Source organism: Dama dama, chromosome 12, assembly GCF_033118175.1.
Source record: "Dama dama isolate Ldn47 chromosome 12, ASM3311817v1, whole genome shotgun sequence".
In the NCBI taxonomy this organism is placed as follows: domain Eukaryota; kingdom Metazoa; phylum Chordata; class Mammalia; order Artiodactyla; family Cervidae; genus Dama; species Dama dama.
Window position 1 is genome coordinate 80,726,888 of NC_083692.1, and position 26,353 is coordinate 80,753,240.

The 26,353-nt window shown below is 49.8% G+C and overlaps 4 protein-coding genes across 9 annotated transcripts; 3 read left to right on the plus strand and 1 right to left on the minus strand.

Moving 5' to 3' along the window:
• The first annotated feature begins 6,740 nt into the window (after window positions 1-6,740).
• On the plus strand, window positions 6,741-14,714 carry DCAF11 (DDB1 and CUL4 associated factor 11). 5 transcript variants are annotated; one of them, XM_061157834.1, is made up of 15 exons: window positions 6,741-7,065; window positions 7,657-7,891; window positions 8,763-8,890; window positions 9,122-9,249; window positions 9,521-9,585; window positions 9,902-10,002; window positions 10,250-10,396; window positions 10,603-10,657; window positions 11,015-11,083; window positions 11,423-11,480; window positions 11,579-11,764; window positions 12,126-12,279; window positions 12,695-12,847; window positions 13,670-13,776; window positions 13,867-14,714. In XM_061157834.1, exons 2-15 carry the CDS (start codon window positions 7,737-7,739, stop codon window positions 13,999-14,001), a joined length of 1,641 nt encoding a protein of 546 aa, XP_061013817.1. In that variant the 5' UTR covers window positions 6,741-7,065; window positions 7,657-7,736; the 3' UTR covers window positions 14,002-14,714. The 5 variants fall into 5 exon arrangements, with proteins under 5 accessions (XP_061013817.1, XP_061013819.1, XP_061013818.1 ...); XM_061157836.1 differs by having other exon boundaries at window positions 7,662-7,891; XM_061157835.1 differs by having other exon boundaries at window positions 7,712-7,891.
• Window positions 14,715-14,862: 148 nt separating this feature from the next.
• On the plus strand, window positions 14,863-18,520 carry FITM1 (fat storage inducing transmembrane protein 1). Its single transcript, XM_061157839.1, has 2 exons — window positions 14,863-17,513; window positions 17,883-18,520. Exons 1-2 carry the CDS (start codon window positions 17,248-17,250, stop codon window positions 18,493-18,495), a joined length of 879 nt encoding a protein of 292 aa, XP_061013822.1. The 5' UTR covers window positions 14,863-17,247; the 3' UTR covers window positions 18,496-18,520.
• A 1,477-nt stretch (window positions 18,521-19,997) lies between these two features.
• PSME1 (proteasome activator subunit 1) lies at window positions 19,998-23,163 on the plus strand. The gene is made up of 12 exons (XM_061157843.1): window positions 19,998-20,178; window positions 20,483-20,635; window positions 21,182-21,214; window positions 21,354-21,416; window positions 21,527-21,637; window positions 21,726-21,771; window positions 21,889-21,986; window positions 22,237-22,305; window positions 22,391-22,458; window positions 22,548-22,602; window positions 22,678-22,764; window positions 22,938-23,163. The coding sequence occupies exons 2-12, from the start codon at window positions 20,597-20,599 to the stop codon at window positions 23,016-23,018; spliced, it is 750 nt and encodes a 249-aa protein (XP_061013826.1). The 5' UTR covers window positions 19,998-20,178; window positions 20,483-20,596; the 3' UTR covers window positions 23,019-23,163.
• EMC9 (ER membrane protein complex subunit 9) lies at window positions 23,157-25,926 on the minus strand. Of its 2 annotated transcripts, none has more exons than XM_061157844.1 (5): window positions 25,107-25,926; window positions 24,888-24,964; window positions 23,711-23,780; window positions 23,526-23,620; window positions 23,157-23,390 (listed from the first exon to the last, which is right to left on the minus strand). In XM_061157844.1, the coding sequence occupies exons 1-5, from the start codon at window positions 25,302-25,304 to the stop codon at window positions 23,210-23,212; spliced, it is 621 nt and encodes a 206-aa protein (XP_061013827.1). In that variant the 5' UTR covers window positions 25,305-25,926; the 3' UTR covers window positions 23,157-23,209. The 2 variants fall into 2 exon arrangements, with proteins under 2 accessions (XP_061013827.1, XP_061013828.1); XM_061157845.1 differs by having other exon boundaries at window positions 23,711-23,955; window positions 25,107-25,243.
• Between the last annotated feature and the right edge of the window lie 427 nt (window positions 25,927-26,353).

Sequence of the window (26,353 nt, forward strand, 5' to 3'; positions counted from 1 at the left end):
GCAGGAAACACCAGATGTTTTTATAGAAAACAGCCAATAACCAGTTATAACGTGTAAAGAGCAAAAAGGAATCTAAAGTCAGAGTGGATTACATGCTAAAACACAGCAATGGAGTCCATGGCACTAAAATAGATTTTAAACTGCACAAACAGATATTAAAACTTCATAAATAGCATGTGATAACTGAAACAACATGATCAGAGGTAGCACAGTACAGATGTTAGGCACATAGTAGACTCAGGCCAGGGGTGCCTTTCAGTTTCTTCAGCTATAAAATGGGGATGTGCCTACATCTGACGGTGTTGTTTGGATTAAGAGTCAGTGAAGCCAGGCACTCATAACTATGCCTGACACGGAATAACCATTGAGTCTATGTTAGCTGTCCTCACCTTTTCACTCTATATGGATTAGAGTGGGCCCTGTAGGCATGTTATACACTGCTGACTTGACAGTTTAAGAGGAAAGTGAGCAATGTAAATACAATTTAGAGGAGAAAGAAAATAGATTGGAAATAAAGTCCTTCCTGGAAAGAGGCAGAGATCTGGGATTCCAGGCACCTCTCTGATACCATACCTAAATGCACAAGAATAGGAAGGTGTTAGTCTTAAAAATGATCTTGGAGATTTTCCTGGAAGTCCAGTGGTTGTCAGGCCAAAAAAACGTTTTGTTTTTGTTTCTCCAAAGAAGACATACAGCTGGCCAACAGGAACATGAAAAAATCTCAACTTCACTAATTATTAGAGAAATGCAATGAGATATCACCTCATACTGGTCAGAATGGCGATCATCAAAGTCTACAAATAAATGCTGAAGAGGGTGCGGAGAAAAGGGAACCTTCCTACACTGTCAGTGAGAATGTAAACTGGTGCAGCCACTATGGAGAACACCACAGAAGTTCCTTAAAAAACAAAGATCAGAGTTACCATATGATCCAGCAGTCCCACTCCTGGGCATATATCCAGAGAAAACTAGAATTTGAAGATACATGCACCCCAGTGTTCACTGCAGCACTACTTACAATAGCCAAAACATGGAAGGAACCTAAACGTCCATTGGGGAAAAAAATGTCCATCAACAGGTGAATGGATAAAGATGTGGTATATATATACAATGGAATATTAACCATAGGAAAGAATAAAATAATGCCATTTGCAGAAACACAGATGAACTTGGAGATTATCATACCAAGTGAAGTAAGCCAGACAGAGAAGACTAATATTTATCACTTACATATGGAATCTGAAAAGGTACAAGTGAGCTTATTTACAAAACAGAAATAGACCCACACAGAGAAAACAAACTTATGGTTACCATAGCAGAAAGCAGGAGGAAAGAATAAATTAGGAAAATGGAATTAACATATACACACTACAATATATAAAATATAGATAACAAACAAGGACCTACAGTATAGCACAGGGAACTATAAATATTTTATAATAACCTATAAAAGAAACTAATCTGAAAAAGAATACATACACACACACACATATATGTATCTGAATCACTGCTATATGTACACTTGCAACTAATACAACTATACCTCAATTTTTTAAATTTTAAAAAATAAAAAGCCTGGACAAACCACCATTAAAAAAAAAAAGATTTCGCCAATTAGAATAAAATTGTATGCCCCACAGCTCCAGATAAATGATAAAATATAGTTAACACATTTTATTAAACTTTATTTTAAACTAAAACACAGGTACAGAAAACTGTACAAAATAAAAGTATAGCTTAATAAACTAAATCGAACCTTGAAGTCATTACCCAGAAAAACAGAACTTTGCCAAACACTAACAGCACCCACCACCATGTTCCTCATCTTCACAGTCCCTCCTTCCTGGTGTAAATTGACACCATGGTTCATGATAATCACATCCTTGCCTTTTTTCCCCTGTATTACCTAAATCCAGAACCCTAGACATTATAGCCTAACCTTGTCCATTAAAAAAAAAAAAAAATCTGTATACCTTTTACGTCTCTCAATCTACAGGTTACCCCTCTACTCTTTTCTTCAGTTTAACCATTGAAGAATCCAGGCCTAGGTGTTCATCGCCTAGATTCATTAATTTGTTAGGGATTTCAGAAAAGCTCTCCTCAAACTCTGTCATAATCTTTGGAATTCCTTTACAAGGGGACACTCCTTTTATTTTCTGTTTTCATTACCCTGAGGCATAGTTTATACAGGTACAGCAAGATAACTGCTTGATTCTTTTCCTTAATTTACCATCTTCAATATAATGTTTTGGGGACTTTTCTGGTGGTCCAGTGAGTGGCTAAGACTGAGCTCGAAATGCAGTCCCAATCCCTGGTCAAGGAACTAGATCCCTCATGCCACAACCAAGACCCCATGGTCCGCAACTAGAACCTGGCACAAATAAATGTTTTAGTTATTTAAAAAAATAATGATTTGATTTCATATCATCCTTCAAAAAGGTGACCAGGTAGGTTTTTTGTGTGTGTGACCAATTAGTTACAAACACACACAACCATTATGAACTCAAGGATTTAAACATACTTAATGTTTATTAAATTATCCTTATAATGCTCAAATTATCCCATCTTTGGCCATAGCCTTGGCTCCTGAGTCCTTTTGACTTTACCTCTAGTCAAGGCTATGGTTTTTCCAGTGGTCATGTATGGATGTGAGAGTTGGACTATAAAGAAAGCTGAGCACAGAATTGATGCTTTTGAACTGTGGTGTTGGAGAAGACTCTTGAGAGTCCCTTGGGCTGCAAGGAGATCCAACCAGTCCATCCTAAAGGAGATCAGTCCTGGGTATTCATTGGAGGGACTGATGTTGAAGCTGAAACTCCAATACTTTGGCCACCTGATGTGGAGAGCTGACTCGTTGAAAAGACCCTGATGCTGGGAAAGATTGAGGGCAGGAGGAGAAGGGGACAACAGAGGATGAGACGGTTGGATGGCATCACTGACACAATGGACATGGGTTTGGGAGGACCCTGGGAGTTGGTGATGGACAGGGAGGCCTGGCGTACTGCGGTTCATGGGGTTGCAAAGAGTCGAACACAACTGAGCAACTGAACTGAACTGATAATGTTTACTGGCTTCTTTACTATCTGGTATGGTAAGTTCCATGCTTTCCTTGTACATCTCCTACCCTAGACCCAGCGTGAGTGGTAAAGAACCCACCTGCCAATGCAGGACACGTAAGAGATGCAGGTTTGATCCCTGAGTTGGGAAGATTCCCTGGAGGAGGACATGGCAACCCATTCCAGTATTCTTGCCTGCAGAAGCCCACAGACAGAGGAGCCCGGCAGGCTACATTCCATAGGTCGCAAAGAGTCAGACAGGACTGAGCACGCACACATGCACCCCAAACCTACCCCAAGTTCTGGTTTCCTTCATGGGAAATTTTAAGATTTAGGTGGTAGGAGTGTTTATTGCTACTAGACTGTTTCTAGATCTTTTCAGTGGGTAGGGATAGGAAAACAAAACCTCTTGAGTTCAAACTGATAGTTCCGATTCAAACTCAGAGCTAAAGGGTTTTTAACTTCTATATCACATTTGTACCTCCTACCTGCCACACAAAAAATTCTGGTTCCCAAGGACACAGGACATAAAAGTATTAGAAATCCCATAATTACTCAATTGCTTTATAGTCAACACACTTTTAAGTCCTGGGTAAACTAGCATACTTCCCGCTTTCCTTCTACATTGAGCGTGCTATAAGAAGATAATATATAAACACACGTCATCCATCACTTCGAAGACAAAGCATTCCTTTGTGTTGCCTGCATGTTCCTTTGTAGCTGGACACATGTTCCAGGAGCTCTGTGCTGATACCAGGCTGGGATTGGGGAGAGGGAGGACAAAGGTGGCTAGAGAAAAATTTGCTTTCCTTCTCTCCTCTCAAGCCCAGCGCGCCCCCTGGTGGACATGCTAATGAGCAGGAAATGCCCAAAGCAGGTCAGACAGGAAGTCAACTAGCTGACATTTACAGAGCAATCACTAGAACCAGTCCTAAAATGGGTGCTAACTAGAAAACCTCTCTGTTGCTTTAGGTGTAGGTGGGAAGAGTGGAGATTGCCCAAACGAAAAGCACTTACAAACTGTCACCAAGCAACGTGCCAAATTTCAAATTCATGAGAGGAAGGGCCAATATAAGTTTATCAAAATGACTTAATTAAAATTATTTTTTAAAGAAACACCATTTTCTTTCAATGAAACACACAGTACATCCTAACATAAAAATGCTCATATACATTTTTAAATTATTGTCACAAGTGATATAATCAAGTTCATAGGCTTAAAAATCTTTTACATACAAAAATCAACAAAGGGAACAAGAGATGAAATCTTACACTCTTCAGCATTTGATGTCAAGACTCATTTTGGCCATAAAACCTCAGATTTTTCTTTTTAACATTTACTATGACTTTAAAATGTCTTATTCAATAACACACAAGTTCCATCTTTCAAAGATTTGAGTATAGATTTTGTTCAGCTTTAAACCGCATTTGTAAATTAAACAAGATTTGTAAGCTAAGGAAGAAAAGAGGAAAGAGGTAATTTTTAAATGAGTTAAGAAGATGAGTTTAACAGAAGTTTTTGTTTTCTGTGGACCTCAGGTGGTTGAACTGTGTTAACCATAATGCTTTGTTCATACTGTATCTTTGTCATATTAGTTCATGCAAGGCTTTCTCTACTATTTGTCTAATAATAAGCCTGGGTATTTTTATACTTTTTAATGCAGAGTTGAAACATATTGTTTTTGCATCCACCACATCACCAGAACTACCACCTTTTTGAAACCTAAAAATGTAATTTGTGCAATTTCCCACAGCATAGTAATAGAAGACTATGTCATTTTAATGGCTACCTGGCATTTTTGTGTCTACCATATGAACCATAATTTATTTAACCAATCCTATCCTGTAGCAGTGTGCTTGGATCTATTTTGTTTCCAGTGTTTTACTACAATCCATAGTTGCTCTGCTGAACATAAACATTTATGCTAGACTTGGCATAGTTTCTAGTTGCCTAGAAGTGACACTACTGGGTCATGAGAAAGGGAATCTGATTGGTAGAGACAAAGTTTCCCCGAGACAAGAAATTCTGGGAAGGTATAGAGAAGAGAAACAAGTAAAGACTTTATGGCCATATTTGCTTGGCAGAAGTAACAAAAAAATGACAAGAGGGGGACAGTTCGCAGCACTTCTAAGAGTAAAAAAAAGAGCCAAGCAGGCTTGGAAGTTTATATTTGAAACAAACACTAATGAACCAGGTGTAGGTTCTTAAGAACTAAAGGCTATTAGACAAGAATACTTCCAGAGATCAACTAACCAGGAGAGGTGTGAAACAATGAAAATTTGATGTTGGGTGATAGGACTTGAATAACTGAATTTAAAGGGCAAAGAGAAGGGAAAGGTCATTTTGGAAAAGGATTCCAAATTTTCCAGGCTGGACAACCCAGAAACCCCAGAATCCTAAGATTCTCTGATGGTGACTCAAGACTGTGAAGAAGGGAATGGCATTTCATGGACAGAGGAGCCTGGCAGGCTACAGTCCATGGGGTCACAGAGGGTAGTACACGACTGAGCGACTAACACTTTCGCTTATATTATTTTAGAATTTATTTATTTATAAATATATATATAAGATTTATTGAGACAATAAACACTATAGGGCAGATGGTAAGTAACCTGGCAATAGGAGATGGCTGACTGGCAAAACAGGCTACTTAATTAGTAGATGCCAGAGCAAGAGAAAATTGTGGGGCACTTGTTCAAGAATTTTTTAAGTATTTCAAAGGGTGATAGCAGAACATTAAACCGAGTGTGGGCCCAAGAAGCCGACCCTGGTGATCAGGTGATAAGCATGGATCTGGCGACCTAGAAACCAGGAGGCATCGCCCAAAGGACTAACCACAACCCTCGCCCTCCCACGGAGAATGAGCCCAGGGAAACTAAGGGTCTCTACTCCCCTTATCTGTCCCGAGGCGGCACTGGGAGGGGGACAGATGACAACACTTCTAAGGGAGTGCTGTCTGGGGTCGCTGAGGTGCACCTCGGACCTCGGATCTAGGCGCCCGGCACGGACAATCAACACTCCCCCCCGCCCCCAGACACACACATCCCACCCCAGCAAGGGCAAGGATCCCAAAGTACACAAGTCGCGGCCTTGGACTTAGCCGAGTTACTCATAAACCCGGAGGAGGGGGTAGGAGGCGCCGCGCGCCAGGACCGGCCTGGGACGGAGAGGCACCCTAAGGACAGAAGGTCTAAGGAAAGCCACCAAATCCCTGAGGGCCCAGGGGGCGGCAGAGGGGAACTGACAAAAAGTAAAGGCCAAAGGAGACCCGCGACTGTGTTAAGGAACGTCAGCAAAGACCCCCCAGGGGGTGACCTGAAAAGTTGCCAAAACTGCTAACAGGAGGTCTAGAAACAGCAAACCCTGCAAGAACAAGGCTTCCGGAAGTTAAGCCCGGAAGGGAGGGTGTGAGGGCCATCACGTGAACACGTCCCAAAGGCGCCGGGCACCCCTTAGGGCAGGAACGGCAGCAGCTGCAGTCGGCGAAAAGAGAAAGGCTAGAGCCGAACTGGCAAAAGAGGAGGAAAGAGTAGGTCCTTAGAGGTCGTCTGAAAAGTGCGAAACCAAATTAACCCAAGGGACCGACAGCAAATTGTATCCCTTGCTAAGACACCTCACGGAAGCACAACAACGTCTTTTGTAAGCCCCGCCCCTCGCCCATCTAGTCTAGTTCCGTCATCTCATATTCAGGAAGCGGCCGGTTCCCTACATACTCCTCCCACAAGAAGCGGTCGCCCCTACTGGGTTGTGCGCTTTCTCCTCCCCTCAAACCCCTCGCGCACTTTCTCTCGCCCGTCTGTCAATCACCGCGCTCAGCTGTCCAGTAAGCTGGCCAAGAGGGCTGGGCCGTCAGGGGTGTCGTGTGACGTCCGTGATCCGCCGGTCGCGGAGCGGGGAGATGCGTGACGAAGGCGGCGCGTGACGGAGAAGCGGTTAGCCGACGCTGCGGCGGCAGTCCGTGTAAACAAGGCCTCGCGCCGCTGCTGGTCCTGCGACTGCTTCTCGCTGGTGGGTGGTCTCGCGCGTGGCGGTAACCGCAAGCTATGTGGGAGGTGCTTCTCGGCTTCCTCCTTGCCTGCCCCCGCTTAGCGTACACACCCCCGGAACACCACGTGGGCGTGAGGCAAGGAAGGGGGGGGTTGTTAGGCCGACTTTTAACCTCATTGGTTGTTGCTGCCACCGGCTTTCGCAAGGGAGTGCTCTAATTGGCCGGTAAGGGGGGCGTCGAGGGGGTCTCTGAGTCCTAAGGCTTCTGATTGGCTAGATGGGGTAAGCTAATGAGGCGCTTTTCCTTCCGCGAGGGGTTTTGATTGGTTCTCCAGAGAGGTTACCTGGGAATCCACCCCCATCCCAGGGACTTTGATAGGTGAGTTTGAGGTGGAAAACTGAGAAATTCCTGTTCAAAGGATTTTCGCTAGTGAGCTAGGGTCACGCCCTAGGTTTCACTCTGCTTATTTTGCTTCACAGGATCGGGAAAGGTTTGTGTTCCCGAAGCTTTTGGAGTTGTTACAGGCTGAGGAAAAGGGATCTCAATACTTAGGAAGGGTCGCCCTCCTAGAGATAGCTACTATCGATCTCAGGAAACTCTGGTGTTTCTAGAGCAGGCTTTGCTTTCACCAAACCCAAGGAGGTGACAGGAGGAGTCCCCACACAGGACTTAAGGATGCTGTGACCAGAAGATGGGATCACGGAACAGTAGCAGCGCAGGAACTGGGTCCGGAGACCCCTCCGAGGGCTTGCCCCGAAGAGGGGCTGGCCTGCGTAGGAGTGAGGAGGAGGAAGAGGAGGATGAAGATGTGGATCTGGCCCAGGTACTGGCCTATCTCCTACGCAGGTAACTTACCCCTTGGTGTGTCCCCGCCAGGCACCACCAGAGTCCCTTGATACCAGCTCCAGTCAGGGAAGTTACAGAGAATAGGGAATGGGATCAGCCCAGGACAGCTGTTCTGTTTGAGCAGAACAGCCTTCCCTGCTGGACACTGGCAGCACTCCCCTAGGCGGGGTAAACAGGATGGTTCGCTCTTGTGTTGAGGAAACTATTCAAGGGAGTCTAGCTATGATTACACACGTAACCTATTTTCCAAGTAAGTAAAAAAATAAAAATATAAAAGAGGGAAGGGTGCCCTGGTGGGAAGGAAGTTCTATGAGGGGTGAAGAAAAGAGTTGGGGAAGTGGGTGTTGAATTTAAGTGAAGTCATTGACACATGATATGAGGCCATGTGGATTCACTTGAAAAACAAGTTTAAATTAACCTAACTCTAATCCTGTTCCTGAAGAAAGAATGCTTTGAGGGGAGTGACCACCAGGAATTGACTGGAAAGGGGGTGCAACTGCCTTTGATTCTTAGCTGTGGCTCCTTGAGGGAGAATACTGGCTTGGGAATCCCTTCAGAAAACCATGTCCTATGCTAGACTCCTTGGGCAGAGACTCAGAAGGAAATGCTCTCAGAATTTTTAACTCTCTGGGAAGCCAACTCAGTAGATCAGTCAACATCCGTACAATGCTGGGATTTTCTACTCCTCTTATAAGAGTGAAAATTAGCTTCCTGGTGTGTCTTATAACAGAGGGTCAGCCTCAAACCTCAACATGGGGACAGTACAAGGGTTTGAGGACAAGGTAGTCTATGAACTACATAACCATTGACTCTGAATTTGGTTGGTCTGGGGAAGGGATCCTCCCCTTTATCATGGGGGGTCTCTCCACAGAGGCCAAGTGAGGTTGGTGCAGGGAGGAGGTGCAGCAAATTTGCAGCTCATCCAGGCCCTCTCGGACTCAGAGGAAGAGCATGACAGTGCCTGGGATGGTCGTCTTGGAGACCGATACAACCCACCGGGTAAGAGGAAAGGCAGACAGGGACCCTAACATCAAAGGATTTCCACTATAAAACTGTAAAAAAAATAATTTTGGCAAAAATTGGAAGAAAAAGATGAGATAATTCGGGGAATGAGGGAGTCTTTGCAGCCCCAGTATATTCAGCCACATAGAGAAGGCTGAGCACAGCCTTGCTAACTGTCCGCTGGGGCTGGAAAAGACCTAGGATGAGACTTCTCTTTGGTGCTCACAGTGGATGCAACCCCTGACACCCGGGAGCTGGAATGCAGTGAGATCAAGACACAAGTGGAATTGGCCACAGGGCGGCTGGGGCTTAGGCGGGCAGCGCGGGAGCTCAGCTTCCCTCAAATGCTGCATCAGGTAGGCCCCCCTCATCCAGTCTGGCAGCAGGCCTGTCAGTGCAGCCGGGAGCCACAACCCCAGAGAAGAGGGAAGTAAGCTTTCCAAGGAAGCCTCAAGTGCTGGAGCTAGAAAGCTCTCAACCAGCCTGAGTGGGCATTTGGTGGGACATATTACTATGTGCTGGGTTTGTTCCTGTAGCAAGAGCAATGTTTTTGGAGGAGGGGGCTTGGTGTGGCTGAGGTGGCTGAGGTGGTTTCTGCTAGCAATATTCCCCAATCCCTTCCTTTAGAGAGAACGGGGCCTCTGCCACCAGGGAAGCTTCTCCCTTGGAGAACGGTCTCGAGTGATGTCTCAGTGAGTATGGGACTTGGTGGAGAGATTCCAAGGGCCAGAGAAGTCTATAAACTTTCTTAAACTTTGAAGGGATGAGTGCTAAAGGATTCTCAGGGATATTAAAAAGTTAAGTTATGTGGGGTTGAGGCTTTGAGAGTGAGCAAAGTGGAAAAATATAGTAATTGAGAGGATGATAGGATGAATCAAAGACAAAGACTTATACCCAAAGCTGGGAAGAATGCTCTTGTACTCACATCCAGCTCTGTTAGGATGCTGCTAAGTGGTACAGGAGCCATCCTGAGTTTCTCTTACCCTCACTTTCTTTCTGCTTCCCCAGCTTCTTGCCCAACGATCTGGGCTTCACTGATACCTACTCTCAGAAGGCTTTCTGTGGCATCTACAGCAAAGATGGTCAAATCTTCATGTCTGCCTGTCAAGGTACCATACCCTAGTCCTACCAACTGTCTTAGAACAAGAGTTGTTCCCTCTGACTGATGCTAGAAAGCCCCAGATCCAGGGAGCTCAGACCCTGGCTTAAGGATGCTTAGCTAGAAGACATGTTTTGTCCCATGATCAAGGGAAAATTCCACAGATCAGTGGTGAGTGAGAGAGATCTGATCTAGGGAGGATTCCAGGAGGCTGTTTTTGGCTGTTTTCTAATTCTGCCTGATCGCCACTCGCACAGACCAGACAATCCGACTATATGACTGCCGGTATGGTCGCTTTCGTAAATTCAAGAGCATCAAAGCCCGGGATGTCGGCTGGAGTGTCTTGGATGTGGCCTTCACCCCCGATGGGAACCATTTCCTTTACTCCAGCTGGTCTGATTACAGTGAGTGTGCCCCAGACCTCCATGGTCTCTCCAGCTGGGGACCTGAGGTCTCCAGATACCCATCTCCTCCGTGCCATGACTCCATGCCTTTTCCTGGACAAATTACTCCCCGGGTCCAACTTCCTTCCCATTTGTTCTAACTCTTCCCTGACTCTACCCTCCTTACCTCAGCCCTGAAAGATTCTTGTTTCTCTTGCTTCTCTTAGTTCATATCTGCAACATCTACGGGGAGGGAGACACACACACTGCCCTGGATCTAAGGTACTGGCTTCCCTTCCTGGTCAAACTCATCAGAAACTACTCAAGAAAGGCTCTCTAGGAGCACACCTCTTGAACTGGAATTCCTGCTTAGAGGGGCAAGTACACTGGTTGCAAGTTTCTCTGTGTGGACTCCTGGGAGGGAACCACCCAGCCTGTCAGCCAGAGGACCAGGATATAATAGATGGCTGCAGAATTCTTCTCGGTTCCTCACTGAGGTGCCCCACATTCTGGCATGTGTGCTGGCGGGATTTCTTTTCCCCTCAGCAGTGTGCCTCACTGCCCTTGTCACATTCTATGTGGACTAACCAGGGCTAAAGGGAAGTTCAGTTAATGCAGCTCCTCCTTGTCTCTTTTCAGGCCAGATGAACGTCGCTTCGCTGTCTTCTCCATCGCTGTCTCCTCAGATGGACGAGAAGTGCTAGGAGGGTGAGTGTTTGTGGGAATGCCTCCAGAACTTGAGACAGAAATTCTCCCAGAAACAGGCTCTACCATTACAGAGACTACAGCAGATACCCATACCCAGGCAGCCGTGGAGAACAACCAGGGCTTCTCAAGGGCCAAGATTTATGAGTGGCTTCACTTCTCAAGCACCATTTCCCCAGCACAAGATGGGAGGTCACAGCTAACTCTTCTCCCACCTCCTGTATAAGAAGACACAAAGGCTTGCCCCTTAGCGGGACTTGGAGACACAGTATCTCCAGAGCACACGTAGCATGGGTCCTCTCGGTCCTGGCTCCAGAGCCCTCTTTATCCAATTCCCTTCAGGGCCAATGATGGCTGCCTGTATGTCTTTGATCGAGAACAGAACCGGCGGACACTTCAGGTATTGCTCCTGCGATTTCAAGCCTCTGCCTCCTGGTCCTTGGCTTGTTGGAAGACCTAGAAAGACATTGTAAACATCCTGGCCCCTTTCTCCCCTAGATTGAGTCCCATGAGGATGATGTGAATGCAGTGGCCTTTGCTGACGTCAGCTCCCAGATCCTGTTCTCCGGGGGTGATGATGCCATCTGCAAAGTGTGGGATCGACGCACCATGAGGGAGGATGACCCCAAGCCTGTGGGCGCGCTCGCCGGACACCAGGACGGCATCACTTTCATTGACAGTAAGGTGGGTGCAGAGGCAGGACCGCACAGTCAGGCGACTGAGTTGTGATGTCAAAGCAAACAGATGTGGTAACTCATCAAGCTCCTCCTTTAGCCACGGTTTGCAAGATCAGCACCATCCCACAAGGAGCAGGGCTTTCTGTACAAGAAAAGTAGAAGACAATCTGATCCAAGCTAGAACAGGAGCCAGCCAGTGTGCTGGGCAAAAAAGGGGAAAACTAGCCAGGGTGTGTGGCCCGTAGTAGGAAACCAATGGCGAGGCCTACCTGGGTGAAGAAAGAGGCAACCAAAGAGCAGCCTGTGTTCATACCCCTCAACTGAGAGAGGGGAGTGCTGAACCTCCTTATCCATCCTGGGATTCACAGGGTGATGCCCGATATCTCATCTCCAACTCCAAAGACCAGACCATCAAGCTCTGGGATATCCGACGTTTTTCTAGCCGGGAAGGCATGGAAGCCTCTCGCCAGGCTGCCACGCAGCAAAACTGGGACTACCGCTGGCAGCAGGTGCCCAAAAAAGGTGAGGGCAGAAGTAGTACCTGAGATCTGGAGAGTGAAGAGTCAGGAGTGGTAGTTAAAATATTTAACCTGTGGTAAGGCCGAGCATGGGCATGGTGGATGGAGCTGGGACCCCTCTCCTGACTCCCCCTGGCCAGGCATTAACTTTTTGTTTGCCGAACCATGGGAAAGTCAGGGGTTACCAGTGTGGGAACTGGGGATCACTCACTCCAAGCCAATGGATACCAAAGTACTACAGCATCTTGACAATCAGCAGAGCCATACTGGCATATATCAGCTGACTGTTTGGTGGGGAAAGAGACAGCAGTTGGGGATTGGAAAGATGACTGTCTGTGAGCACCAGTTTTTGCTGAGGACTGGTGATACAGGAGAACCCAGACTCCCTAACCCAGGGTTTGCCCTGCATCCCTCCCCAGCCTGGCGGAAGCTGAAGCTCCCAGGGGACAGCTCCTTGATGACCTACCGGGGCCACGGGGTGCTGCACACCCTCATCCGTTGCCGATTCTCCCCCACCCACAGCACCGGCCAGCAGTTCATCTACAGTGGCTGCTCCACTGGCAAAGTGGTCGGTAAGAACTGTGTCAGATCAGGGGGTCTCGGGAAGGGCAGAAATATTCCCCTGGCATTCTACCTGTAACCACCAGTGAGCATCTTAAAAAATCCAGTGAGAACTATAATGAAATTTCGTTTAGCCTGAAGCGGGGCAGCTTAAACAGAGAAAGAGAAAACATTCTATTCATTAGCATTTTAAATTAAGAAAGGAACACAGAATTCTAGTCAGTAAATATACTTGATCACCAAAAATATACACGGTTCTGTTTTTTAATCAGTCAGGGAAGAGATTACAGATGAAAGGTAGGAGGGAACAGAGACAGAAAGAATGACACAAAAAGCAGCAAGTCGTAAAAGATGTTCAGCCACTGAAGCAGGAGGAATGCATGAAAAGAAACACAGACACAGATGGAAGAAGCCTAAGACAGAGCCTAAGATAGACCTAGGGAGGTGCTGAGATGAAGGCCCATCCAGGGAGAGAGAAAGGTGCACCTGAGTCCAGAAGAGGAGCAGCAGGTTCACAAGTCTATGGAGACAGCCCCATGTTCAACTTTGTGGTGTCTCCCATATCTTGTGAGCTTTCAAGAAAATTGCTGCTTTAAAGCCACATTTCATTTTCTTAACTGTAGACCCTGTAACATTTAGCTAAGGGCCAGAGATACCCAAGCTCTGCTAGATCATATTCTCAACCTGAGGTAGGGAAAAGAAACTAACAGCATTCCCACATGTGGGCTTTGCTCCTCTGGAAAGGTGGGAAGTTGCCTGAGAGGCAGGGAGAGATGAGGGATGGCTGGAAGGTCTTCTGGCTGCCCTTCTCCACTCTGGCCTTCCCTGGACAGTGTACGACCTCCTCAGTGGCCACATTGTGAAGAAGCTGACCAGCCACAAGGCCTGTGTGCGTGACGTCAGCTGGCACCCCTTTGAGGAGAAGATCGTCAGCAGTTCGGTGAGGATGCTGGAATAAGGGAGGCCAGTGTGTGTCTGGGACCAGGTGAGGGCAGCATCCCCTGACTGCTTGCCACCTTCTACCCTGCAGTGGGACGGGAATCTGCGTCTGTGGCAGTATCGCCAGGCTGAGTACTTCCAGGATGACATGCCAGAGTCGGAGGAGCATCCCAGCACCCCTGCCCCAGTGTCCCGCCCCTCTACAGCCTTTTCCTCACCCCAGTAGATCTGACCTCCAGGCCCAGTCATGGGTGAGCCTCTTTACCAGCTCTCCACCTTCTCCTCCCTTTCTCCCCTATGGGGGATCTTTAGGGACTCACTGGCACTGGCTGGGGAGAAACAGAAGCCCAGGCTTTGGGACCCTAGCTGACCCCTGGGAGATCCTCCCCTTGGGGTAGTGTGGTCCTCTCACATGCTCACACCCAGTCATCTTGGACCTCTGTCTCTGGCCGGGGTCTGGCAGGACTGCCATTATCTGATCAGCAGGAGAACTGTCCTGAGTGTTTTTAATCATGTTTGGATGTTAAGTGTTAGCTCCTAGAGTAGATGCCTGGGGCCAGGTCTGAACTGTGCCATCAGCAAGGCCCATTGCCCAGGCCTTCACTTTGAGGATTAAACGGGTCAGTCAGAGGGCCAGGAGTGCTGGCCTTTGTTCCAGAGGTCCTAATGGCTAGAGCTCTAGCCCCTCAGGGAGAGGGGGATGGATAAGCACCCTCCCACCGTGGGAATTATGTCTTCTCTCTCATGCATCTGGGTCTTTGGGGGGGGTGGTACGCTATGGTGTGAGAGGCTCTGTGTGGCCCCACACAGCGCAGGTCCTCCCCCTCCCAGAATGTTCCATCATGCCAGAGGCCAGCAGCTTCAAGGAGGGATGATGAAGTAGGACTCCTTTGTCCTCTCACTGGCTTTGGCTCCCTCAATAAACTCTGTGGGAACCTGGCTCAGCATCCGTCTGTCTCTCTCTTTATCCTGTTGCAGATCTTTTATCCTCTCACTTTAAGAAAGTGGTTTCAACAAAGCTTTCAGATATGCTCCTCTGTTAGAGAAATCACTGCTTTGATGCCCAAAGATGAAGGGGAATACCAAAATCATTTGTTAACTGAGCTTTGCAACAGGGAGTCCCTCACAGACCTCAGAAACTTCTCAGCAAATGGAAACTGAAATAATAGGAAGTAAACACATTTTAGATGAGAACCCGGAACACCCACATCAGCTCTGCCCTGGAGCTGGTCCAGTCTATGGAAAGAAGTAGCCCAGAGCTGGAAATTACCTGGTGGGCACTGATGGCAGGCCCCATCTGGGCACTTCACACTCAGGACCTCACCCATTCTCACAGCACCCTTTATTCCAAGTGAGGAAATGGAGGCATGCAGAGGTCAGCCACCATGCCTCAGGGCAGACCCATGGTGTGAACTATAGGGGAGCAGCTTGGCCTGACCTTCCCCATTATCTCTAAGGCAGTTCTGGAACCGGAATGCACACCTTCAAGGGGTCTTAGAGGCACAGCAAGGGGTTAAGACATGTACCTGTTCAACAGCAAAACACTTTTAAAAGAATAAATTTTCCAGATGCTTGGCCTCCAGGTGATCTCTTTCCTCCAGTTGACCCGCCTGCATGAAACCATCACACAGATCTCCTTCCCTACTGGCTCCTTTCATCCCCCCTCTGCCTCTTCGCCCAGGACGGACTCCCTGTTGCAAAGCTTAGTTAACAAATGATACCTATCTCTACCCCCTAATACCCAGAGATGCCACCCATCTCACCCAGAACTGTTTTACCTCCAGGATGCTAGAAGGAGATGCCAACTAAAATGATTAGTGTCCTCAAATCGTCATTTAATCAAGGCCCCAAGGGCCATCTGTTCTCATTAAGAGATGCATTTCCAATACAATCTTATTGTATTATTATCAAACTCTGTGAAAGGTTTGTTGTACAAATAATATATTTTGTGCTACTAACAATTTTGAAATTTGTACTAATTTATATGGAAGTTCAATACAGAAGAAAAAAATTCAACTTATGATCACAGGAAATGTGTAAAAATTGTTTCAAATAATTTACTCTTTTTTTTTTGGCAGAGACTTATGTATGATCAATGAAAGATTTTCAGGCATAAAAACATATTAGGATAAATTCTGTAGGGAGAGTAGAATGGAAATATAATTTCCGACTGTTAAGGTCTTGTCACATTTTTAAAAGGAAAAATGGTGAGGTATATAACTAGTGTTGTCAAAGAGTTAGTCGCCTGGCCGTGTCCAACTCTCTGCGACTCCATGGACTGTACCCCACCAGGCTTCTCTGTCCATGGGGTTCTCCAGGCAAGAACACTGAGTGGGTAGCCATTTCCTTCTCTAGGGGATCTTCCTGACCCAGGGATCAAACCCTGGTCTCCTTTGTTGTAGGCAGATTCTTTACCATCTGAGCCACCAGGGAAAGAGTTATATAGATAGCTTTGTTTTTTAAAAGTAAGTATATATAATACACTAGATATTTTGTCCTTTGCAACTATTTAAAATTACAATGAAAAATTCTGTGTCAGCTCAAAAATGTGTGAGTGCTTCTGGAGGTCTTCCAAATATAGAGTCCCTAAGCACATGCTATGTCAAGGGATGGGCAGTGGAATCTGGAAGGATCCATCTTGGGCAGTTTGCAGATGATGGTACGAGGACCAAGGAGGGTTAGTTTATTTTCTCAAAGTCACAGAGCTGGGCCAGAACCCAGGTACCCTTTCTTGCTCATTCCTTTCACTACTTCATGAGCCTCCACAAAGGTAACCCCTGAAATCCCATTTCTCAAATCTCATTTTGAGAAATGAGAAGACAAATAAGGATTTCACAAGAGTTGCTGAATGAATAACAGGGACTTCCCTTGGGTAAGTTGCTCACCACCCTATGGCTCCAGCCTCAGTGGTCAGGCTCGGAGGCCACTTTCTATGTGTGGCCAAGCCCTAAGGTAATTGAGGGGCACAACCCCAAGGATTTGATGGACTCCAGACGGGATTTTCCTCCTAGGGTCTCCTCCACCCCCTATCAGGTGGGAGTGAACTTGATCTTTGGGGCTCTTGAGAGTCCAACCTCTGTGGGGTGGGGGTGACTTTGGCTGACCAAATAGGGACAAACAGACCCAAGCAAGCTGTGGACAAAAGCAGCCCTGAACTACAGGAGTGACCCTGAAACATGAACATAGTTCGAGCTAGAGACATAGGACCTAAAGTCAAGGGACACAGGACTAAGAGGGAAGGAATAAGGCCGTTGTCAGGAAACACACCCAAAGTGAGAACCCTGCTGATGTGGCAACCCTCAGCCCCGGCCCCTCGCTGCCCCCCGCCCCTCTCCCCCGCCTGCCAGCTGCCAACAGGGCTCTGCCCTGTGTCTGCCACACCTGTCACTGCCTGTCCTTGTCCAGGGGGGGCCCCATCAGCCCCTCCTCAGCTGCTCAGCAGAGCAAGCGGTTAGCGGGGAGGGGAGGGAACATGGAGCGGGGGCCGGTGGTGGGGGCAGGGCGGGGGGCCGGGGCCCGGATTCGGGCCCTGCTGGGCGGCCTGGTCAGGGTGCTGCTCTGGGTGGCCTCTGCCTTGCTGTACTTTGGAAGCGAACAGGCTGCCCGCCTCCTGGGCAGCCCCTGTTTACGGCGCCTCTACCATGCCTGGTTGGCAGCAGTGGTCATCTTCGGGCCCCTTCTGCAGTTCCACGTCAACCCTCGGACCATCTTCGCCAGCCATGGCAACTTCTTCAACATGTGAGTCCACTCAAGGCTGGGGGCGCTGGCTGCCTGGGCTCAGGGATCCCGGCTCCCTCCAGGTTTCTGTCCTCCTGCCAGTGTGGGACACTAAAAATAGACTAGGAGGTTGAGGAGAAAGTCAGAGGGGGGAGGGGAACAGAGCCGTGGGGGTACAGGAGCAGGACCGAAGAGGAAACATGGACCCTGGAAGACTGAATGGACCACCAAGGAGATGGCGAAGTCCAAGTGGCTGTGGGCAAAGGGGGTAGAGGGCACAGAAAACAACAGGGGATGATAGGTGCGGCTGGAGGCAGAGCCAGGGTGGGAACACAGGGGGAGCGATGGGGCTGAGGGGTCTCAATAGCCTTTCCTCTTTTCTGCCCACAGAAAGTTTGTGAATTCGGCCTGGGGCTGGACCTGCACCTTCCTGGGGGGCTTTGTGCTGCTGGTGGTCTTCCTGGCTACAAGGCGCGTGGCAGTGACTGCCCGGCACCTGAGCCGGCTGGTGGTGGGTGCAGCCGTGTGGCGGGGGGCCGGCCGGGCCTTCCTGCTCATCGAGGACCTGACCGGCTCCTGCTTTGAGCCTCTGCCCCAGGGCCTGCTGCTCCACGAGCTGCCGGATCGCCGCAGCTGCCTGGCGGCCGGCCACCAGTGGCGGGGCTACACGGTCTCCTCCCACACCTTCCTGCTCACCTTCTGCTGCCTGCTCATGGCTGAGGAAGCAGCAGTGTTCGCCAAGTATCTGGCCCATGGGCTGCCTGCCGGCGCACCTCTGCGCCTTGTCTTCCTGCTCAACGTGCTGCTGCTGGGCCTCTGGAACTTCTTGCTGCTCTGCACCGTCATCTATTTCCACCAGTATACTCACAAGGTGGTGGGGGCCGCCGTGGGTACCTTTGCCTGGTACCTCACCTATGGCAGCTGGTATCATCAGCCCTGGTCTCCAGGCAGCCCCGGCCATGGGCTCTTCCCTCGTCCCCACTCCAGCCACAAGCATAACTGAAAGGAATAAAGTCACATCAGACCTAGCTCCGGCTCTGTTCATCACTGGGTTGGTAGGACCTGTGGAGGGTGGGTAGAGTAAGAAGAGAGTATAATAGTCGCCAGGGTTCCCCAGTCATTCCTTGCTGTCACTGACCTTGAATGTCCTTATGCTTGACCCCTATCCCTCCCATTGTCCTTTCAGTCTCCTGGTCTCTGCAGACGTCAAGCTATCTAGGGCTCTGATGTCAAAGACTGGCACTGCCTGGGCTAGTAACAGTGTCCTGAGGGATGGGCAGCATTCCCACTAAGCAGATGTTCCATCTCCAGCTTGGTTGATTTGTTTTTCCTGCCTCCAGCACTGAATCCCCCCCTCACCATCCTCAGGGGCCTTTCTATCTGGGCACCCTACTCAGCCACCCTTTCTACCCTGTCTTTCCAAAGAGGTCTATATGTGCTCATTTTCTTAAAAGATGTTCATTGAGCCAAGCATAGTTCTTTGCCACGTGAATAAGAAAGACAAAGTTTTTGCTGTTTGGGGGCCCATGGGTTACTGCCTGATGATAAACTCACAAATACTAATACTATTGTGCTTACTCTGTGTCAGGCACCATTCTAAGTATCTATAAATTCTTTATATAAATTCACATATTTAGCCCTCACAACAACACCATGAGGTAGGAGTGTTCCCACTGTACATTTGTGAAAATGGAGGTACAGAGTTAAGTAAGTTTTTCACAACTAGTAAATATTGGAGCTAGAATTATTAACCCAGGCAGTATGGATCCATTGTTTGTGCTCTAAAACAGAGATCAACAAGCAACAGTCCTCCTGTGGCCAGTGTTTATATGGCCTGAGAGCTAAGAAATGATTTTACATTTTTTAATGGTTGAAAAAAAAGAATATTTCATGACAGGTGAAAATTACATGAAATTGAAACGCCACTGTCCATAAATAAAATTTTAGGGTAACTAGCCACACTAATTCATTTAAGTGTATAGCTGGTTTCCTGCTACAATGGCAGAGTTGAGTAGATGCTACAGGTACTACAAAGCCTAAAATATTTACTATATGGTCTAACAGAAAAAGTTTGCCAACCCCTGCTGTAAACCACACTACCCTCAAAAAAGAAACTAACTTCATAGAGATAGTGCTGTGAAGGTACTAAAACAGGCTGCTTTCTAATAGACCTGGAGGGAGTTATGTTATAGGCAGAGTTCTTTCTGAAGAAGTGGTATCTAAGCTGAGAACAGAATGACATCCTGAGGCAGGGTAGGTTGTGTCAGGCAAAGGGGTTAGCAACAGCAAAGGCCTTGAGGCAGGAATGAACAACGCTGACAGGTTTGACAAACAACTGAAAAGTCCAGGTATTTATAACTGAAAAGAGGGAGAAAACAGTGGAAGGCAACGTTGAAGGGGAACAGGGTGCCAGACAGGCCTTTTGGACCAGGAAAGTCCTTTGGATTCTAAGGTCAACAGGAAGTTGAGAAAGTTTTCAGCAAGAGCAAGGTGGACCTGCTGCTGCGTGCTGAGTGGGTTATAGAGGAATGGAGTCCACAAGCGTCTTAAGAGAGCTGACCGGGTCCTGTGATGGGATGATGCCAGAGTAGGCCAGACGATGCCCGTGGAGCCAGGGGTCCACGCTGGCAGGGCAAAGGAAGGGAGGCCAAGTCTTGCTTCACCACCCAGAAAAGAAGAGAGGCAGGTAAAGCTAATCACTGTCCCAGGCGGCGCTGGGAAGAGAGCCCGAGGTCTGGGGCAGTGGGCGGGAGGGGTGGGGAGTCCAGAGGCGGGCCCCGGCCTGGGGGGCCGGGGAGGCGGGGCGTCAAGGGCAGGGCGGGGAGGGTGGGGCAGATGGGCGGAGTCGTGGGCGGGGAATCGAAAGGCCAGCAGCGATGGGATGCGGGGAGGAGAAACGGCGCCTCTCCGACTCTAGGGGGAGCCTCGGCTGGGCTGCCTCCCAGCTCTCAGCTCCTCGCCTCTCTCTGGTCTGTCCCCGCCTCCTCTAGTACCTCCACTCCCACTACCCAGGAAGGCCGTGCGGGGAGCGAGCGCTGCTTTCACTTTCCCTTCCCCGTGCCCACTCCTCGCTCCGCGTGCGGCGCTAGGCCCCTACCCCGGCCATGGCCACGCTCAGGGTCCTGCCCGAAGCCCAAGCCAAGGTGAGCGCTGCAGGGTCGAGGAAGGGCCCATCAGGGAGGCGTGTCTCCGAGAGGCTGAAGGAGTCCGTGACCCGCCCCCCAGCCCCTCGAGTAGGGGTCAGTCATCCGAACACTCGTGGGCCCCCTGCCCAGAGCACCTGAGCCCGGGGAGCCCCGCCAGGTCTGCCTGCGGGAGGAGAGGCGAGGCGGCCGAGGTTCAGCGGGGTGAGGTGAAGCGGAGCCCTGGCGTGGAAGGGAAATCTGCTGGCCCGGAGCCCAGGCCCACACACAGACGGGGATCGGGCCCTGCCCTGCCACCGTGGGAGGCCCCGCGCCCATTCCACAGGGCACTCCGACCCTGCCCCAGTCGCAGCAGCTCTCTTACATCCCTCCTCCCACTGCCCACCGAGGGATCTGTTCCCACTTGAACCCTTCGCCCTTCACCTCCAGGAATGTTATTCCCCAAATCCCGCCCCCCTCCCCAAGTCAGACCCCATGCAACCCTAAGGGTTCTCCAATAAACTGGTCATGAAGCCAGATGTCTGAAGGGTTGCCTGTGTCCCACAGGTGGATGTGTTCCGTGAAGACCTATGTACTAAGGTAAGACCTGCATGGTCATCACCCCACCCCTCCCCAAGCCGGCTGCTCAGCCCTACTTTGCGAGGCGCCCTTCCTTCACTGCCTAGGAAGGGAATTTGATTCTGAACCCCATCCTCCCTTACCATTACTCTACACACAGACAGAGAACCTGCTCGGGAGCTATTTTCCCAAGAAGATTTCTGAGTTGGATGCATTTTTAAAGGTACTGGGGCTGGTTAGGGAGTAGAGGCCAAAGGGAGAGCTTCAGGGGCTGTGAGAGTGAGGAGGCGAGAGCTTGCCCCTGCCTCCAGCCCTTCTCCCACCCTGCACCAGGAGCCAGCTCTCAATGAAGCCAACCTGAGCAATCTGAAGGCCCCGTTGGACATCCCAGTGCCTGATCCAGTCAAGGAGAAAGAGAAGGAGGAGCGGAGGAAACAGCAGGAGGCAAGCTGGGAAGACCTGGGAGGAGGGACCCAACCTGGGGAAAAATCAGCCTCAGGCCTGACTCCCAAGAGCCTCCCTTTCCCTGCAGAAGGAAGACAAGGATGAAAAGAAGAAAGGGGAAGATGAAGACAAAGGTATTGCTATGGTGGAAGGGACTTGTGTCTCACTTCCCAGGAGCTCCTTCCTAAGGATGCCTTTTCCTTGCCTGGCACAGTCCCAGTCATGTGATTGACCCAGTGCCCACCTCCTAGGTCCTCCATGTGGCCCAGTGAGCTGCAATGAGAAGATTGTGGTCCTCCTGCAGCGCGTAAAGCCTGAGATCAAGGATGTCATTGAGAAGCTCAACCTGGTGAGCCCTCCCACTTCCATCCACACACTTCAGGTCAAACCCTTTGTCCTCCTTCGTCCCTACCAGTTGGGCATGGCACCTGTCAGGTCTTAGCGGGAGAAGGCACAGCAAGTAAAGCCAGAATTCCAGGCCATGGCATTCAGGACAGACCTGACACACTCCCATTCACTGTGGGCAAGGAAACAAAGGACAGGAAACTGGGAATTGGGTTTGGGACTAATGGGGCTTCATTGTCATTCGCTCCTCCCAGGTCACCACCTGGTTGCAGCTGCAAATACCTCGGATTGAGGATGGGAATAATTTTGGAGTGGCTGTCCAGGTGAGAGCACTGCCCCACTCCTCTGCCATCCTTCTCTCTCCAGTCCTTGCTGCTTTCTACTTCCCCTTCTGCTTTCTTTCCCCAGGAGAAGGTGTTTGAGCTGATGACTGCCCTTCACACCAAGCTGGAAGGCTTCCACACTCAAATTTCCAAGTGAGTCATCGCCCACTGCTCTGCCTCTGGCAGAGACTGAGGCCTCTGCTCCCTCCTCCTCCTGCTCCATACTCTTCTACTTCCCACAGGTATTTCTCTGAGCGCGGTGATGCTGTAACCAAAGCAGCCAAGCAGCCCCACGTGGTAGGTGAGGCCTCAGTCTGGGTGCGAGAGAGGAGGGACACCCTTGAAGTCAGGCCTGATCTGAGTCTCCCGTAGGGTGATTATCGGCAACTGGTGCACGAGCTGGATGAGGCAGAGTACCGGGATATCCGGCTGATGGTCATGGAGATCCGCAATGCTTATGTGAGGAGGCGAGGGTGGGGGTGGGCTGAGGCAGCTTTCCCAAGCCACCCACTCCCTGACCCTGCGGGCTGGGGGTGAAGGGTTACAAAGTTTGACCTCTCCACAAGGCTAGAAATGGGGTACAGAGCCACTGGGGGCTGGTGGCTGACTCCCACTCCTCCCTGGCCCCATAGGCTGTGTTATATGACATCATCCTGAAGAACTTTGAGAAGCTCAAGAAGCCCAGGGGAGAAACAAAGGGAATGATCTATTGAGACCCTCCTCTCATTCTGTGATGGCTCCAGCAGAGACCTTCTGACTTTTACAGGGGACTCCAGACTTTCCCCACCTTCTGCCTGTTGGTTTCTCCCTCACCTTGCCTCCCAGGCACAATAAATATAGTCATACCATTGCCCAACAGCCCAAGTCTCTTTATTGGATCCTGAGCCTCCCCTCTGGCCCTGGCTCAAGTATTTCCATTTGTGGGACCAACCCACTGGGTGATTTGGGCGTTGAGCTGCTGGTTGGTCCAATCCTCTCGGATGTCGTCAAGGTGGCAGTCAAAGTCCACAAGGTGCTGGTGGGCCCGGCCCTCTAGTAATGCTCCCACCATCTGTCGTGACTCTTCCCAGTCCCTCCACATCACCCTGAAATAATAACCCCCATGGCAGTCAAACTCAGCGGGAGTGGGGCCAGGTTAGGGTCTAGAGAAGGACCCAACAACAGAGGAGGCTCAGGAGTTGTGGGCTTCCAAGAAGAGTTGGAAGAAGTGGGGCACTCACAAGTTCTTGTCCTTGGGGACCCAGCGGAGACCATGGTTCTCCAGGACGATAACAGGGGGCACGTGAGGCTGGGGTACCAGTTTCTGATTATCCAACTGTGTGGACAAGGAAGGGCTGGTGAGAGTTTCAAGGGTTCCCCCTTCCTACTTTCTTTCCAACTCCCCACTCTGAAACCCAAGCCTCACCATAATAAGTACTGCATCAGGGAAGAATTCAGCAATCCGCCCAGCGATTTTCAAGGCCAGGGGCCCAGGGCTGTGTAGAGGGAAGATGAGAGGTGTGAGGAGCATACTGTGGGCGGACTGCATCCATCTGAGCTGGGCCTCCCAGGTCTCAAAGATGTGGATTCGGTGATGGCCTTTCCCTGTATCTGGCCTGGGGGCGCCAGGCCTTCTTGATGCTTCATGCATGACTGCCTGATGCTTGAGTGCTGTGGGAAACAGGTGCTCAGACACTGCTGGTGAGAGTGGAAATCTAAGATGGTCTTTTTGGAGAGTAATTTGGCATAACCTTCCAAACTTATATTGTATACTATACATACGCTGACCCAGAAATTCTACTTATAAATTATTTACTGTATTAATAGGACAGTGTCTGTAATAACAACAATAACAAAAAAAAAATAGAAACAACCTCAATGTTTAATGTAAAGCATTAAATAAATTATGGTACACCCATATTTGTACTATATAGCTGTTAGGGTAAGGTAGCTATTAGTGTAGAGATGGAAAGATGTCAGATATTTATTAAGGAGGGAAAATCAAATTACAAAACAGTAGAGTGTGATCCGAATACTTGATTATAATTAGATAGCTTTTTCTATATATAGTTGACCCTTGAACAATGATGGGGTTAGGGGCACAGAGCCTCCAGCAGCTGAAAATCTGCAGATAACTTTACAGTGGGCCTTCCCTGTTCTGGATTCCACATTAGAATTCAACCAACCTTGGGTCCTGTAGTACTGCAGTACTTATTCAGTGAAAAATTTTTGCCTGTTTGTGGCCCCAGGTAGTTCAAGCCTGTGTCGTTAAATGGTGAACTGTATACATAAAAAAACTTCCTTTAAAGAAAGTTTCCAGTTGAGCTTCCTTTGTTTTCAGCACTTGTTGGGGCCGGGGTGGGGGGTGGGGGGGGGTCTCAGTTACAGCAGGTGTCAGCCTGATATTGTCCTACCCACCCCCACCTAGCTCCTCCAGAAAAATGTTTCTTTCTATTTCCTCACTGCGTACGCAGCCTAGTGCCTGCTTTACAGTGCCTAAGCCTTGGATGAAGGGAAGATGGAAGGAATGACCAAGAGAGGTTCTCTTGACACCCCCCCCACCCCGTAACCCTTAGCCTTCTGCCTCTGGCTACCCCACTCACCTCTGGTCGTCCAAAGCTGCATTGGCATGGTAGTACCCTGCCACTACCAGCCCGGCCTGCGCGCCCCACACATCCACCTGCCATGGGAAAGGGGCCATCAGTAACTAAATCGTGCCGCCCGCCCTGTGGGTGCGCATTACTGCCAAGAGACCAGGGATGGGCTTGGGCTAGGGGTGTTAGGGGATTTCGCGGTGGTCGGTGGGCGTCCGGCGGCGGCACCTGGTTGAGTGCGACCTCCAGCATGACAGACAGGGCCAGGTGGCTGTGGAACAGGGGCACACAGTCGGTGAGGCACAGGCATTCTCCCGATCGCGGCGCCGGCGCCAGCAACAGCCCGTTGACAGCGGCGTGCGGATACCGGGCGGCGTGCAGGCTCATCTTCACGTAGGCCCGGGCCGAGATCTCCACCTCCCCCATGGCCAGCGAGCGGAGCCCCAGCTCGCGTCCGCGAAGCCCCCTCCAGAGCCCCAGAGCGCTCCTGGGCCCTTCCCCGTGCCCCCTCACTTAGGTTCGACGGGGACGCTGACCCGACTCGAAGGCAGCCAGTCAGCTGAGGCCGACCTCGGCCCGGAGCCCGTCCCCCACCTGGCCCGGAATGAAGGCGGCCGAAACGGCCTGTTGCAGCACCGAGCTCCGCCTCTCCCGCCCCCAAGCGGCGCAGCCTCCCACACGCAGAAGCCGGGCTCCGAGTCCCAGCGGCTTCTGGAGTCACGCCCACATGGTACTCTTTGATAGGCTTGGAGGGTCTCGTTTTGCCCAGTCACCGGCAGTATCCAAACCTGCCCCGCCTTTGACTGAAAAACCAAAGAGAGTTGCCCGCGGGCTGATTGGCTAGGCTATCCCACTTCGGTTCTTGATTGCAAGATGGCTGCGTCTGTTACCTCTGCTTCCCGTCCGCACAGGCCCTGTTGAGCCCTCTGGGTGGAGCCCGCGCCCAAGTCGCGAGTCTGCCGGAGCCGTGGACTCTCGAACGTGGGTACATAGCGGACAGCATGGTTCCTACTATCAAATTAGTGGGTCTGTGTTCTAGAGTGGTTCTGCCAGTTACTAAGCCGTGTTACTTTCGCACTTCAGGTTATCTGGCCTTTGGTTTCCTCAGGGAAGTAATTGCAGAATGGAGGAGGGTAAAGGTCAAAAAGAATTTTATTGACCTATCATTCCCATAATGTCCTGTGGTATAATTTCCTTTGCCTTAATGCCTTGGGAGTGTTTTTTTACCCTCCCAACCCTTGAGAAGCCCAAACATCTACCCATAATTTTTCCAGTAAAACCTCATTCTCCCTCTGGGCTTGCCCTGAGCTGATGACATGGGTTGTTCCTTCATTCCCTGACCTCAGCCACAGAGCCTTCCAAAGCCTGATTATTCCTATAAGGGCTCTGCCCAAATGCCATCTCTCCCAGGAAGCACTCAAGAGACCTCCAGATGGAAATGATCTTACGAAAGTCCCAAATACAGGTTATTTTCA

What these genes read in the sequence shown, in the direction of transcription:
- DCAF11 (XM_061157834.1), top strand. Translation starts at nt 7,737, where the DNA reads ATGGGATCACGGAACAGTAGCAGCGCAGGAACTGGGTCCGGAGACCCC. An exon ending in GGACGAGAAGTGCTAGGAGG is followed by an intron (nt 11,084 to 11,422) that starts GTGAGTGTTTGT and finishes AATTCCCTTCAG; the next exon opens with GGCCAATGATGGCTGCCTGT. An exon ending in TCACTTTCATTGACAGTAAG is followed by an intron (nt 11,765 to 12,125) that starts GTGGGTGCAGAG and finishes TGGGATTCACAG; the next exon opens with GGTGATGCCCGATATCTCAT.
- FITM1 (XM_061157839.1), top strand. Translation starts at nt 17,248, where the DNA reads ATGGAGCGGGGGCCGGTGGTGGGGGCAGGGCGGGGGGCCGGGGCCCGG. An exon ending in CATGGCAACTTCTTCAACAT is followed by an intron (nt 17,514 to 17,882) that starts GTGAGTCCACTC and finishes TTCTGCCCACAG; the next exon opens with AAAGTTTGTGAATTCGGCCT.
- PSME1 (XM_061157843.1), top strand. Translation starts at nt 20,597, where the DNA reads ATGGCCACGCTCAGGGTCCTGCCCGAAGCCCAAGCCAAG. An exon ending in GTGAAGACCTATGTACTAAG is followed by an intron (nt 21,215 to 21,353) that starts GTAAGACCTGCA and finishes CTCTACACACAG; the next exon opens with ACAGAGAACCTGCTCGGGAG. An exon ending in TGGAGATCCGCAATGCTTAT is followed by an intron (nt 22,765 to 22,937) that starts GTGAGGAGGCGA and finishes CTGGCCCCATAG; the next exon opens with GCTGTGTTATATGACATCAT.
- EMC9 (XM_061157844.1), bottom strand. Translation starts at nt 25,304, where the DNA reads ATGGGGGAGGTGGAGATCTCGGCCCGGGCCTACGTGAAGATGAGCCTG. An exon ending in TGGAGGTCGCACTCAACCAG is followed by an intron (nt 24,965 to 25,106) that starts GTGCCGCCGCCG and finishes TTCCCATGGCAG; the next exon opens with GTGGATGTGTGGGGCGCGCA. An exon ending in CTGATGCAGTACTTATTATG is followed by an intron (nt 23,621 to 23,710) that starts GTGAGGCTTGGG and finishes TTGTCCACACAG; the next exon opens with TTGGATAATCAGAAACTGGT.